We start from the raw sequence: 14,545 nt of genomic DNA, 5'->3' as shown, positions 1-14,545 counted from the left end.
AGATACTTTGCTAGTGGTTGTTTTTATTGTTGAGTTTTGAGAATTCTTTATATATTCTAAATATGAATCCTTTGTCAATATGTGGTTTATAAATAGTTTCTCCCAGGTTTTATCTAGTCTTTTCTTATCTGGTTCTTTCAGAGAGTAAAAATTTTAAATTTTGAGGTGGCCCAATTTATCAATTTTTTCTTGAATAGTTCATGTTTTCTGTTTCATGTCTCACAACCTTTCATTATTAAACTCTTCCATTTGTCCCAAGTTATCTTCTGTAAGTTTTATAATTTCTCACTTTACATTTAAACCTATGATCCATTTTGAGTTATTTTTTCTATAATGTGTGAGGTTTACTTTTTTTAAGTAAAAATGTTCATTTTTTGCCTATGGTACAAACTATGTTTTGAAAAGAGTAACCTTCCCCCATTGATTTGTTTTTGCACCATTGTCAAAGATCAGTTGGTCATATATGTGAGAGTCTCATTTTGGATTCTCTATTCTTTTCCATTTATCTATGTGTCTATCCCTACAACAAACATACAGTCATGACAACATATAGTAAATTATAAAACTGATAGCATGATTCTTTCTATTTTATTCTTATTTTTATTTTTGAGAATTATTTTGAGCTATTCTAGTTTCATTGCCTTTCCATATAAATTTTAGAGTAGTCTTGATTATCTACAAAAATACAATTGTGTTAAGCCTATACATTAATTTGAGATAAGGTGACATTTACTAATTGGTGTCATCCAATTCATGAACCTGGAATATCTCTCAATTAATTTAGGTCTTGATTTCCTTTGTCAGCACTGTGCAATTTTCATCATACAAGTTTTATACAGGTCTTGATAAATTCACACCTAAATATTTCATGTTTTTGGAATAATTGTAGATGGTATTGTATGTTAAATTTATTTTTCATATGTCCATTACTAGTATATAGAAATCCAATTGTTTTTGTATGATATTGATCAGGTATCCTGAGAGCTTACTGAACTCATTTAGAAGTTCTTTGTTCTAAGAGGTTTTTTTTAAAACATTCTTTGAGATTTTCCATGTAGAACATGCCATCTGCAAAAAGAAGCAATTTCATTTCTTCCACTCTAATACTTGTGCCTTTTCTTTCCTTATTGTGCTGCCTAAATTTTTGTACCATGTTGAATAAATCTGGTGAGAGCAGTCATCTTTACTTTGTTCTGATGTTAGGGGACAAGCATTTATTCTTTTACCATATAGAATAATGATTGCTGCAGGTGTTTGTAGGTTCGCTTTATCAAGTCAAGAGAGTTCACCTCTACTTTTTCTGACTCTTAAAAAAGAGCCATTAAAAGACTCTTAAAAGATCACCATTAGGTAATGAATGTTGTCAAATGCTTTTCCCTGTAATAATTGATATAATCTTGTCCTGTTTCTTCTTTAACACATAAGAGGGTAAATTTTACTGATTGGTATCTGAATATTATAACAACTTTGCATTCTTGGAATAAGCTCCACTTGGTTACAGTGAATATTTCTTTTCACATTTTACTGAATTCTATTTATAAATATTTTTAAAGGACTTTTGTGTTTATATTCATGAAGGTTGTTGGTGTGTAGGTTCTCTTTTTTGTATTGCCTTTGTCTAGCCTGGTATCAAAACAATACTAACTTCATAAAATACATAGGAAAGTGTTCCTTCATCTTATGTTTTTGAGGAGAGATGATTTAGAGTTGGTGTTAATTATTCTTTAGGCATTGGTAGACTTTTCTGTGAAACCATGAGGGCCTGGGGATTTCCTTGTGAAAACCCAGTGACGTTTCCAGGTAATGGTTTCTCCAGCACCAGGTCTGAGGTATAGATAAGACAGAGAGTAAACCTAAGGAATTCAATACCATGTTGTTCTCTGGATCCCAAGCTCCCTAGCAAGTCTGTCTTCTTCCTTCTACCATAACTTTAGTTATGTTTGTCCAGAGTTTTCATTTGTATTTACAGGGAGAAATAAGGAAAGTACTTCTATTCCATATGACCAGAAATGGAAGTGTCCTAAAGGAATTTAACCTGGTGAGGAGCCAAGAAGAAAAATGTTTAGGAGAAACTGATAAGATAACAAATTTTAGAAAACTGATCTGCCTTAGACATAAACAGATAGTGATACTTTGTGTATGGCAATGAACAGCTTACTCTGCCTCTTTGTTTTGTTTTCTTTTCTATTGAGATGTAATTGACACCATAAAATTCATCCTTCATATTCAAAAGGTTCTATAAGCACCATCACTATCTAATTCCAGAACATTTTCATTTGGGTGAAATAACAACCTATTAACAGTCACTCTACATTTCTATCTCTCATTTCCTTACCAGTCTACTGGCTGTCTCTATTGATTTGCCCATTCTACACATAAATAAATAAAATGGAATCATACAATTGTGTTTCTTTGTGTCTGGATTTGTTCAATTAACATAATTCTTAGGTCCATCCTAAGAATTAACATTCATTCTTTTTATGACTAATTAATGTTGTATGGATGTAGCAGTTTCTGTTTATTCATTTATCAGCTGGTAGACATTTGGATTGTTTTTACTTTTTAACTTTTAAGAATAATGGTACTCACAATTTACAACAGCCAAATGCTGGAAGCAACATAAGTGCCCATCAGTAAATGAGTGGATCAAAAAACTGTGGTACATTTACTTGATAAAATACTATGCAGCAGAAAGAAATAAGGAGCTCCTACCCTTTTGTGACAGCATGGGTGGACCTGGAGAGCATTATGCTAAGTGAAATAAGCCAGGAGATAAAAGGCAAATACCATATGATCTCACCTATAAGTGGAACTTAGTCAACAAAACAAACAAGCAAGCAAAATATAACCGGAGACATTGAAATTAAGAACAAACTGACAGTAACCAGAGGGGAGGTCGGAGGGGATAATGGGTGGTGAAAGAGGGAAGGGTTTTCACGAACATCTGTAAAGGACATAGGGACAAAGGCAAAGGGAGGTAGGATTAAGGGTGGGAATTGGGGATGACTTGGGTGGGAGAGTGGTGTCAGAAAAACGGAGACAAGTGTACTTGAACAACATAAAAAAGTTAAAAAAGAATATTGCTGCTACAAACATTTGTGTGCAAGTTTGTGTGTGGACATGTGTTTTCAATTCTCTTGAGTATAGACCTACTAGTGTAACTACTGGGTCATACAGTAACTCTATCATTAACTTTTTGATAAATTGCCAAATTGTTTTGCAAAGTGGTTGCATCATTTTATGTTCCAGGAATGAATGAGGATTTCAGTCTCTCCACATTCTTTTTTGTTGTTGTTGTTCAAGTACAGTTGTCTCCATTTTCAGTCCTCCACCTTGCCCATCCCTGCCTCCCACCCTTGAACCTACCCCCTTTGGCTTTGTCCATGTGTCCTTGATACACATTCCTTGAAGGACCTTCCCCTACTTTCCCCCATTATCTCCCTTCCCCTTCCCCCTCCCCTCTGGTTACGATCAGTTCTTTAATTCAAGGTTTTTGGTTTTACTTCAATTGCTTTGTTCTGTTGATTAGGTTCCACTTATAGGTAAGATCATATGGTATTTGTCTTTCACTGCCTGGCTTATTTCACTTAGCATAATGCTCCCCACATTCTTATTTTTAAAAATATTATAGACATTCCAATGAGTGTGATGTGGTACTATCTAGTGGTTTTATTTTTATTTCCATAATGACTAATGATGTGATTATCATTTTATATGCTCACTGCTCTCTTATATGTTTTCTGAGATATACCTGTTCAAATACTGTGCTGTTTTTAAATTTGGTTGAATTTTTATTATTGAGATGTAAGAGTTCTTTATATATTTGGATATTAGATCCTCAGCAGACATATGATGCATATTTTCTTTCATTTTGTGGGCTGCCTTTGAATGCTCTTTGATAGTGTCCTTTAATGCACAAAATTTTTAATTTTGATGAAATTCAGCTTTTGTTGCTTTTTGTGTTTTCTTTTGTGTTATATAATTTGTACTCTTGCATATTAATTTTTTATTTCTTTTGAGCTAATTTTTTTATATGAAGTAAGGTAGGCATATTAGTTTTTTATAGTTTCTGTAACAACTTGTCACAGACTTGGTGACTTAAACCAACAGAAACTTATTCTCCCACATTCTTGAGGCTAGATATCTGCAATTGGTTTTACTGGGCAGAATCTATGTGTGAGCAGATTGTGCTCCCTCTGGAGGTACAAAGGAAATATCTATTTAATTTATTTATTTATTTGACTCTTTCTTCTACTGGACTGCTGCTGACATTCTTTGGCTTGTGATTGCATCACTCAAGATTCTACCTTAGTGGTCACATGCCTTATACCCTACTGACTGTGCTTCCCTCTTATAAAGACACTTGTGTGCCACCCTGATAATTCAAAATAATCTCCAGATCTTAAAATCCTTAATCACATCTGCAAAGACTTTTTTCCTAATGAAGTAACATTTACAAGTAGTACCAGATATCTTTGAGGACATTATTCAACCTACCACAGCAGGGGTACAAGTTTACTGTTTTTATATGTGGACATCTAGTTCTCTCAGTACTGTTTTCTGAAGTGGCTCTTATTCACTCATTGAATTGTCATTCTGTTGAAAATTAGTTGACCATAAATATGTTTTTGTTCTGTTCCCTAAATTCTATTTTATTGACCTAGATATCCTTATGCTAGTACCACAGTGTCTGGGTTACTGTAACTTTGTATTAAGTTTTAAAATTTTCAGGTGAGATTTTGTTCTTTTTGAGATTGTTTTGATTATTCCAGGTGCCTGGCATTTCCTTATTAATTTAGGGGGCATCTTGCAAATTTTCATAAAACAGCTGGAATTTTGATGGAGATGTCACTGCATCTGAATATAAATTGGTGAGCATTACTATCTTAACAATATTAAGTTTTTTAATCCACTCATTTACATGGTGGAATACTATGCAGCAGAATGAAAGAAAAGCTCCTGCCCTTTGTGACAGCTTGGATGGAAATGGAGAGCATTATGCTATAAACCAGGTGGTGAAAGACAAATACCGTATTACCTCACCTATAAGTGGAACCTAATCAACAAAAGAAACAAGCAAGCAAAATATAACCAGAGACATTGAAATTAAGAACAAACTGACAGTAACCAGAGGGGAGGTGGGAAGAGATAATGGGAGGAAAAGAGGGAAGGGTCATTAAGGAATATGTATAAAAGGCACATGGACAGAGCCAAAGAGGGGTCAGATATAGGGTGGGAGGTGGGGATGGCTGGGGTGAGGGGGATTAGTGGGGGCATGTTGGAGACAGTTGTACTTGAAAAATAATTTTAAAAAGAAAAAATAAATAAAAAGAAATTCGGTGGTTAAAAATTAAATCTTTTAATTCATGAACATGGGTTTCCATTTATTTCAATAATTTTTTGTATCTCAGTGTAAAAATCTTTTTTTAAATGTAGGTTAGATTTTTTAAATTTATTTTTTTAAATTGTTCAGTTAGAGTCGTCTCCATTTTCTCCCCACTGTTCCCTCCTGCTCCATCCATCCCCACCTTCAGCCCTCAGTCCTATGCCCCTTTGTCTTTATCCATGTGTTCCTTGATGACCCCCTCCTCTTTCTTCCCCCATAATCCCCCTCTCACCTCCCCTCTGGTTACTGTCAGTTTGTTCTCTTTTTTTTTTAATAAAAATTTATTTATTTCTTTTTAAACAGAGGGGATGGGAGGGAGAAAGAGGGAAACATCAATGTGTGGTTGCCTCTTAGGCACCCCCTACTGGGGACCTGGCCAGAAACTCAGGCATGTACCCTGAGTGGGAATCGAGCCTGTGACCTTTTGGTTCACAGGTCAGTGCTTAATCCACTGAGCAGCAACAGCCAGGCTATTTTATTTGTTTTTAAAAATATTTTATTTATTTATTTTTAGAGAGAGTGGAAGGGAAGGAGAAAGAGAGGGAGAGAAACCTCAATGTGTGGTTGCCTCTCACGTGCCCCCTATTGGAGACCTGACCCACAACCCAGGCATGTGCCCTGCCTGGGAAGCAAACCAGTAACCCTTTGGTTAACAGGCCAGTGCTCAATCCACTGAGGTACACCAGCCAGGGCAAAGCTTCCACTTTTATGTGTGATTTAATAATTTGATTGATTTCCTTTGGTCAGTCTAGCTGAAGATTTGTCTATTTTGTTGATTTTTTCAAAGAATCAACTTTTTTATTTCCTCTATTTTTTTCCTACTTTTTATTTCATTTATTTTGGCTCTAATCTTTATTATTTCCTTCTTCTTCTTGTGTTGGTCTTAGTTTGCTCTTTTTTTTAGTATCTTAAAGTGTAAATTTAATTAATTACTTGCTGTTGAGTGGTGTGAAGCAGACTATAGCAGAGTCCAAATGAATAAATAATCATACCCTAGTTATAAAGTAATATAATGATAGATTGTGTAGGAAGTTTCTACTATCCAGACATGTTGTAAGCTTGTCTCGTGCCAGGTCCTGTGCTAAAAGTTTGACATATGTTATCTCATTTATTCTTCACAAATGATGTCATATAGTGATTGAAATTATCTCTGTTTTAGAGATGAAGAAATTGAGGCTTTTAGCAGTTAAAGAACTTGACCATATTGAACATTCTCACTCTTCTTTTCCCAAACTCTTGTTTTTTAAAAAATTATTTTATTGTTATTCAATTGCAGCTTTCTGCATTTTCCGCCCACTACTCCCCCCAACCAGCCAAATCCACCTGCCTCTTTTGATTCTACCCTTCCCCTTGACTTTGTCCATGTGGCCTTTATAGTAGTTCCCAAAAACCCTTTCCCCCATTGTCCCCCTCCCCCTCCCCCACCCCTCTGGTTTTTGTTAGATTGTTCTTAATTTCAATGTCTCTGGTTATATTTTTGCTTTCTTTTGTTGATTAGGTTACTGTTAAAAGTGAGATAGTATGGTGTTTGTCCCTCACCGCCTGACTTATTTCACTTAGCATAGTGCTTTCCAATTCCATCCATGCTGTCCCAAAGGGAAGGAGCTCCTTCTTTCTCTCTGCTGCATAGTATTCCATTGTGCAAATGTACCATAGTTTTTTGATCCATTCATTTACTGATGGGCACTTAGGTTGCTTCCAGCACTTGGCTATTGTAAGTTGTGCTGCTATGAACATTGGTGTGCATAGTTCTTTTGGATTGTTTCAGGCTCTTCGGATATAATCCCAGCAGTGGAATTGTCAGGTCAAAAGGCAGTTCCATTTTTAGTTTTCTGAAGAAATTCCATACTGTTTTCCACAGTTGCTGCACCAGTCTGCATTTCCACCAACAGTGTACTAGGGTTCCCTTTTCTCCACATCTTCTCCAACACTTGTTGTTTGTTGCTTTTGTTTATGATGGTCATTCTGACTGGTGTGAAGTGGTACCTCATTGAGGTTTTAATTTGCATCTCTCTGATAGCTAGAGATACTGAGCGTCTTTTCATATGCCTCTGGGCCCTCTGTATGTCCTCCTTGGAGAAGTGTCTGTTCAAGTTTTTTTGCCCATTTTTTAATTGGGTTGTTTGTCCTCCTGGAGTGGAGATGTGTGACTTCTTTATATATTTTGGAGATCAAACCCTTGTCCATATATCACTGGCCCATATATTTCCTCATACAGTTGGTTCTCTTTTCATTTTAATGCTGGTTTCTTTAGCCACAAAGAAGCTTTTTTAATTTGATGAGGTCACATTTGTTTATTCATTTCTTTATGTCCCTTGCTTTAGGGGACATATCAATGAAGATGTTGCTGGGTAGAATGTCTGAAATTTTCCTGCCAATATTTTCCTCCAGGACTTTTATGGTGTCACAACTTATATTAAAGTCTTTTATTCACCTTTTTGTATATCATGTAAGTTGGTGATCAAGTTTCATTTTTTTTTTTTTTTTGCATGTAGCTGTCCAGCTCTCCCAACACCATTTGTTGACGAGGCTATTTTTACTCCATTACATTCTTCACCGTTTGTCAAATATTAATTGACCGTAGAGACTTGGGTTTATTCTGGGTTCTCTGTTCTGTTCCATTGGTCCATGTGTCTGTTTTTATGCCAGTATCAGGTTCTTTCGATTACAGTGGCATTGCTATATAGTTTGGTATCAGGTATTGTGATCCCTCCTACTTTGTTTTTCTTTCTCAAAATTGCAGCGGCTATTCCAGGTCCTTTATGGTTCCATATATTTTTTTGAAGTGTTTGTTCTATGTTTGTGAAATATGTGATCGGTACTTTAATAGGCATTGCATTGAATGTTTAAATTGCTTTGGGTAGCATGGACATTTTGTTGATGTTAATTCTTTCAATCCATGAACACGGTATATGTTTCCATTTGTTTGTGTCTTTCTTGATTTCTTTCTTCAGAGTTGTGTAGTTTTATGAGTGCAGGATTTTTACCTGCTTGGCTAGGTTTATTCCTAAGTATTTTGTTTTTCTTCTTGCTATATCAAATGGGATATTTTTCTTGATTTCTGCTTCTGCTGATTCATTGTTGGTATACAAAAATGCCTTTGATTTTTGGATATTGACTTTATATCCTGCTGTTTTCCCAAATTCATTTATTAGGTTGAGAAGTTTTTTTGTGGAATTTATAGGATTTTCTATGTACACTATCATTTCATCTTCAAACAGTGACAGTTTTGTTTCGCCCTTTCTGATTTAGATGCCTTTTATTTCCTTTTCTTGTCTGATTGTTGTGGTTAAAACATCCAATACTATATTGAAAAGAAGTGGTGAAAGTGTACAACCATGTCTTGTTCCTGATCTTACTGGGAAAGTGCTAAATTTTTGTCCATTGTGTATGATGTGGGCTGTAGGTCTCTCATATATAGCCTTTATTATGTTGAGAAATGCTCCCTCTATTCCCACTTTGCTGAGTATTTTTATCATGAATGGGTGCTGTACCTTATCAGATGCTTTTTTCCGCATCTATTGATATAATCATGTGATTTTTGCCTTTGCTTTTGTTTATGTGATGTATTACATTTACTGATTTGCTAATATTGACCCATCCTTGCATCCCTGGGATGAATCCCACTTGATCATGATGTATGATCTTTTTAATGTATTGTTGGATGCAGTTTGCCAATATATTGTTGAGGATTTTCACATCTATGTTCATCAGCAATATTGGCCTAAAGTTTTCTTTCTTTGTTGTGTCTTTATCTGGTTTTGGGATTAGGATGATGCTGGCTTCATAAAAAGAGTTTGGAAGTCTTCCATCTTTTGGATTTTTTGGAATAGTCTGTGAAGGACAGGGTTAGCTCTTCCTTAAATGCTTTGCAGAATTCTCCTGTGAATCCATGTGGTCCAGAGCTTTTGTGTGTCAGAAGTTTCTTGATTACTGCTTCAATTTTGTCTGCTCTCATTGGTCTGTTCAGGCTTTCTGCTTCGTCGTCATTGAATTTTGGAAGATTATATTTTTTCTAGAGATTTGTCCATTTCACCTAGGCTTTCCAATTTCTTGGCTTATAATTGTTCATAGTAATATCTTACAATCCTTTGTATTACTGTGGTGCCAGTTTTCATCCGGCCTCTTTCATTTCTGATTGTGTTTATTTGGGTCCTATCTCTTTTTTTCTTGATGAGTCTGCTTAAGTCTTGTCAATTTTGTTTATCTTTTCCAAGAACCAGCTCCTGGATTCATTGATCCTTAGAATTGTGCTTCTAGTGTCTATGTCCTTTATTTCTGCTCTGATCTTGGTTATTTCCTTCCTTCTACTTGCTCTGGGCTGTCTTTGTTGTTGTTCCTCAAGTTCATGTAGACATAGGGTTAGTTTGTTTGTTTGAAATGTTTTTATCTTTTTTAGGTAGGCCTATATCATTATGAACTTCCCTCTCAGGACTGCCTTTGCTGTATTCCATAAGTTTTGGGTTGTTGTGAGTTCATTTTCATTTGTTTCCAGAAACTTTTTCATTTCTTCCCTAATCTCATTCTTGAACCATTCATTGTTTATTTGCATGCTATTTAATCTTCATTATTTTGAGTGTTTTGGTTTTTTTGTTTTCCCCATGAGGTTGCTTTCTAGTTTCAGTCCCTTTTGGTCAGAGAAAATGCTTGGTATGACTTTAATTTTCTTGAATTTGTTGAGGCTTGTTTTGTGTCCTATCATGTGGCCTATCTTTGAAAATGTTCCATGTACAATTGAAAGAATGTGTATTTAACTTCTTTGGGATGAAGGGCCCTATATATGTGAGTTAAGTCCATTTCATCTAGGGCATTGTTTAATGCCACATTATGTTTTTTGAGATTTTGTTTGTAAGATCTGTCAATTTTTGACAGTGGAGTGTTAAAATCCCCTACTATAATTGTGTTGCTGTCAATAGCTTTCTTGAAGTCCTCCAAGATATTCTTTATGTATTTGGGTTCTCCTATGTCAGGTGCATATATTTACAATGTTTATATCTTCTTGGTGGATTCTTCCCTTGATTATTATGAAGTGACCTTCTAGGTGTCTCTTTATGACCTTTTCTTTGAAGTCCATTTTGTCTGATATGAGTATTGCTACCCAGCTCTTTTTTCATGTCCATTTGCTTGGAAGATTTGTTTCCAGCCCTTCACTTTAAGCCTGTGCAGGTCTTTTATCCTGAGGTGGGTCTCTTGTAGGCAGAATATGCTGCATCATGCTTTCTTATCCATTCAGCTATTATATGTCTTTTGATTGGAGCATTTAATGCATTTATATTTAAGGTTATTATTTTTAGGTACTTATTCATTGCCGTTTTCATACCTGTGTTTCTCTCTCTCTCTCTTTTCCTTCCTTTCCTTAAAGCAGGCCCTTTAGCATTTTTTGCAGTGCTTGTTTGGTGGAGGTGTATTCTTTTAGACTTCTTTTGTCTGGAAGGTCCTTATTTGGCCTTCCATTTTAATTGTTAGCCTTGCAGCGTAGTGTAGTCTTGGTTGCAGGTCTCTGGTTTTCATTGGAAATGTTTCATTTCCTTGGAATATTCCTTTCCATTCCTTTCTGTTTTGGAGCATTTTCATTGAGAAGTTAGTTGCTAGTCCTATCCCGGCTCTCTTGTATGTTACTTCCTGTTTCTCCATTGCTGCCTTTAAGATTCTCTCTTGTCTTGAAATTTTGCCATTTTAATATGATGTGTCTGGATGTGGGCCTCTTTGTGTTCCTCTTGATTGGGACTCTCTGTGTTGCCTGGATTTTTGTGACTTTTTCTCTCATCAAATCAGGGAAGTTTTCCATTGTTACTTTTTCCAACAGGTTTTCTATCCCTGTCTCCTCTTCTCCTTCTGGTATCCCTATTATACAGATATTATTACATTTCATATTGTCCTGCATTTCCCTTAGTCCCTCTTCATTCTTTGTGAACCTCTTTTCCTTTTCTTTCTCTTTCTGGGTGTTTTTTTTCTACCTTGTCCTCCAGCTTCCTGGTCCAATTGTCTTCTTCATCTGGCCTGCTTTTGATTCTTTCTACTGTTTTCTTTAGTTCAGAAATTGTATTCATATGCTCTTGGCCCTTGTTGATAGTTTGTATTTCCTTTTTCATGTTGATATAGTTAGCAGTGAGTTCATTGTATTCTCCCTGTATTTTCTGATAATTTCTGGGAGCTCATCGAGCTTCCTGATAATCATTTCTTTGAACTCAATATCTGATAGTTGACTTACCTCTATTTGTTTTACCATTCTTTTTGAGGCTTTCTCCTTTCCTTTCATTTGGGGATTGTTTCTTTGTCTTCTCATTGTTTTTGAGATTCTTCTTGTTAGTATCTTCTTATTAAATTGATCTGTTCTGACTCCCTGAGTTAATGGTTTGAACTTCTCTGGTAGAATACCTGTGTGATTCAGTGGTGCCATCTCCTTGATCTTCTGAGCTCACTGGTCTTGAGCTGTCATTTATCTTGGCTCTGTGTTTGTCTTTGGGTTGGGTCTTTCTTTAGTGTGTCCTTCCCACCAGCTGGTTAGCTGAGTGTCGCTGTGTCCACCACCTCTTGCATTTTGTTGTGCTGGTGTGGGCAGGTTGTGTTGCAGCTCGTTCTTTTGTATGTACAAGGTTCTGATGATTCTTTCATTCTGTTGTTCAGTTGTTTGTTCTGAGTAATTTCTCCACTATTTAGTTGTATTTCCAGATAGGTCCTGGGTTGAGGTTACTGTGGCTTCAACTCCCTCCTTCACCTTCTTCCATTGTTATCTGTTGGTGGTTCCTTTGTTGGAGGGTTTCTTTTTCCAGCAAGTATGGTGGTGTTCACTGCTTCCACCTACTCTTTTTTGTGGTCAGTTGGAGGGGGGAAGCAAAATGGTTTAAGACAGTGGGTGTGTATTTTTTGATATTTAAAATATCAACCTTTAGGGAAGAGATAGGAGATCCTTTGTATATGTATAGTATTAACCATGATATTCCACCCATCTAACCACTTTTTAGAAAGGGTGGAAAGAAGATAAGACTCTTGTTGGTTGTGGGGGGGAGGGATTGTAAGTTGGATCTAGAAAGCAGAGAGCTTGTGGGAGGTCAGATTATGAGGCAAAGTGAGGGTAAAGGATAGAAAATATTTGTAGTGTGTGAGAGTTAACCACGACAGTAATAAAGTTCAAGAAACAGTGAAGTGGGCAGAGTTGCTGTGTAGTATTTACAATTGTATGGAACAGCAATTATTTACAATAATAATGGATCAGCAATCATATAGGACCTTGTAGTGTGCTAATGGAACACAAGTGAAATAAAAGACACTAAATTAACAGTATGTGATGAAAGAGAGAACAAGGTAAACCAGTCAAACAATACAATTTAACCAACTAAGCAAAGAAGACTAAACAGAAATAAGGGGAATACACAAATACTAATAAAATAAAAGTTGTAAAAATAATGAAAAAATAATAATACAAATATGCAATAACTTGCAGGTTCTCTGTAGTAGTGGAGTGAAATTTGTCTCACTGTCTCAGTTGTTGCGATGACCCCTCTTTGGGTCCAACTCTGGTCTTTTCACAGTTCCAGGGTTTTGTTTTTTTTTTTTTTTGGTCTCACTTGTGGGAATTAAAAAATAAAAGAAGGAAGGATGCAAGAAGAGATAAATTGGAAAGGAGGGAAGAAAAAATAAAACAAAGAAGGAAAGAGAGGAAAGTAGTTGAAAAATAAAAAAATAATAAAAGTAAAAAAATAAAGAATTACTTTTCAAAGCCAACAAAAAGCCTCTTGCTGGTTTCAAATTGGCAAAACCAGTTTAGCTGGTCTTCCTGGCTGCAGCAGGCTGAGGGGCAATTGGTTTAGCTTTCTGCCTTCTTGATCCACTCTCAATCAACCTACAGCCCAGTTCCCCCACAGCCTCTTGTCACTCAGGTTCCACAGTTTCCAGCATGTACTCTCCTTGGGGCTATGAGTGTGTGTGGGGGTTCCTCTCCCCAGGGCTTTGGGTGTGGGAGCCAGGGCTTCCTTAGAGCACTCTGTCCCTGGGTTGTGGGCATGTTTGCTCAGCCAGGCTGCCTCTGGTCCCTCAGGTTTGGGGGTCCACTCTTCCCAGGCCTACTGGAGTGTGTGCTGGGCCTTCTGCGCCACCTTGGGAGTGCCACCTTGCTGGGTGGGGAGGAGGCCAGAGTGGCTGCTACAGGAGAATTCCCCAAACAGTCTCCAAGTGTCTCTTTTTTCACTTGTTCTTTTTGAGAAATTCCTCCTGCTCAAGCCTGCCTCTCCATACAGAGACCTGGACTCTTGCACAACCCAATTCTCCAACCAGACTGGGGACTATGAAGGTCAGGCCCCATCATGGCCCAACTCTCAACTCTCCCCAGCCAGCATCCACAAACTCTGTGCATGCTCACAGCCCCTGTGTATTTGCCACTTAGTCCTTATTTCCCTCTCTGTGACTTCAAGCAACCAGGACTCTCCTGGTGCTGCTCAATCCTTGTTTGGCAGGGCAGGGAGCCATTGACCCAACTCTCTCCCAATAACCCTGTGGCAGACCTGGTGGGTGCCAGGCCTGAGGCCGCAGCTGCCCTGGTTTTCCCATGCTGGTCCCAGAAACTTTATTGTCCTGAGGCACTCGCCTTACCATCTGGTTTTTCCATGTCCTTTATAAGTTTTGGTCTCCTATCTTCATATATATACATACATACATACACACACACACACACACACACTGGCACACTGGGGTACTGTTGGCTGTTTTCTCGGTTCTTCTGTAGATCAGGTAGGTTTTTTTCTCATATGTAGGAGGAAGTGGAATCTGCTCCCTCCTACCTTGATGCCATCTTCAGTCCCAGTTATGACCTTTTTGAGGAAACCTGGTTCATTGGTAGCAATTTGAATAAAGGCATTAGCAACTGCAGTACGATTATCTTTGCTCTGGCAGCAGAAGCCACAGAGTGAATTTTGCTGCAACACATTTCATGCCAAGATCCTGTGTCAAAATTTTGGACACAGTAGTTTTTGGAATTCCCAGATCAGCTTCTAGTTCTTGCAGTGTCAGTTGCTGATCTTTGTTGATTGCAGCCCATACATATTCAACATTCTCAGGTGCTCTCCTTTTTGCAGTCTTTCCAGAATGTGGATCACTTTTAACAGATTCTTGACCTTCTTTGAAGCTTTTGTATCACACTTTTATTTGGGCTGCATCATCCAC

The 14,545-nt window shown here is 37.1% G+C and overlaps 1 protein-coding gene across 1 annotated transcript in view; it reads left to right on the top strand.

Annotated features, from left to right (window-relative positions):
* The window catches only part of TAFA4 (TAFA chemokine like family member 4), a 227,373-nt gene extending 213,081 nt beyond the window's left edge, over nucleotides 1–14,292 (top strand). The window contains 1 exon segment of the mRNA XM_045832023.1: nucleotides 14,137–14,292. Within this exon segment, the coding sequence (XP_045687979.1) occupies nucleotides 14,137–14,292 (156 nt within the window).
* The last annotated feature ends 253 nt before the right edge of the window (nucleotides 14,293–14,545 follow it).

This window comes from Phyllostomus hastatus, unplaced genomic scaffold (assembly GCF_019186645.2).
Source record: "Phyllostomus hastatus isolate PE091 unplaced genomic scaffold, TTU_PhHast_1.1 phas_contig_16, whole genome shotgun sequence".
Lineage (NCBI taxonomy): Eukaryota > Metazoa > Chordata > Mammalia > Chiroptera > Phyllostomidae > Phyllostomus > Phyllostomus hastatus.
The sequence above is the reverse complement of the archived record's forward strand: the minus strand, read 5'-3'. Positions and strand labels throughout refer to the sequence as shown.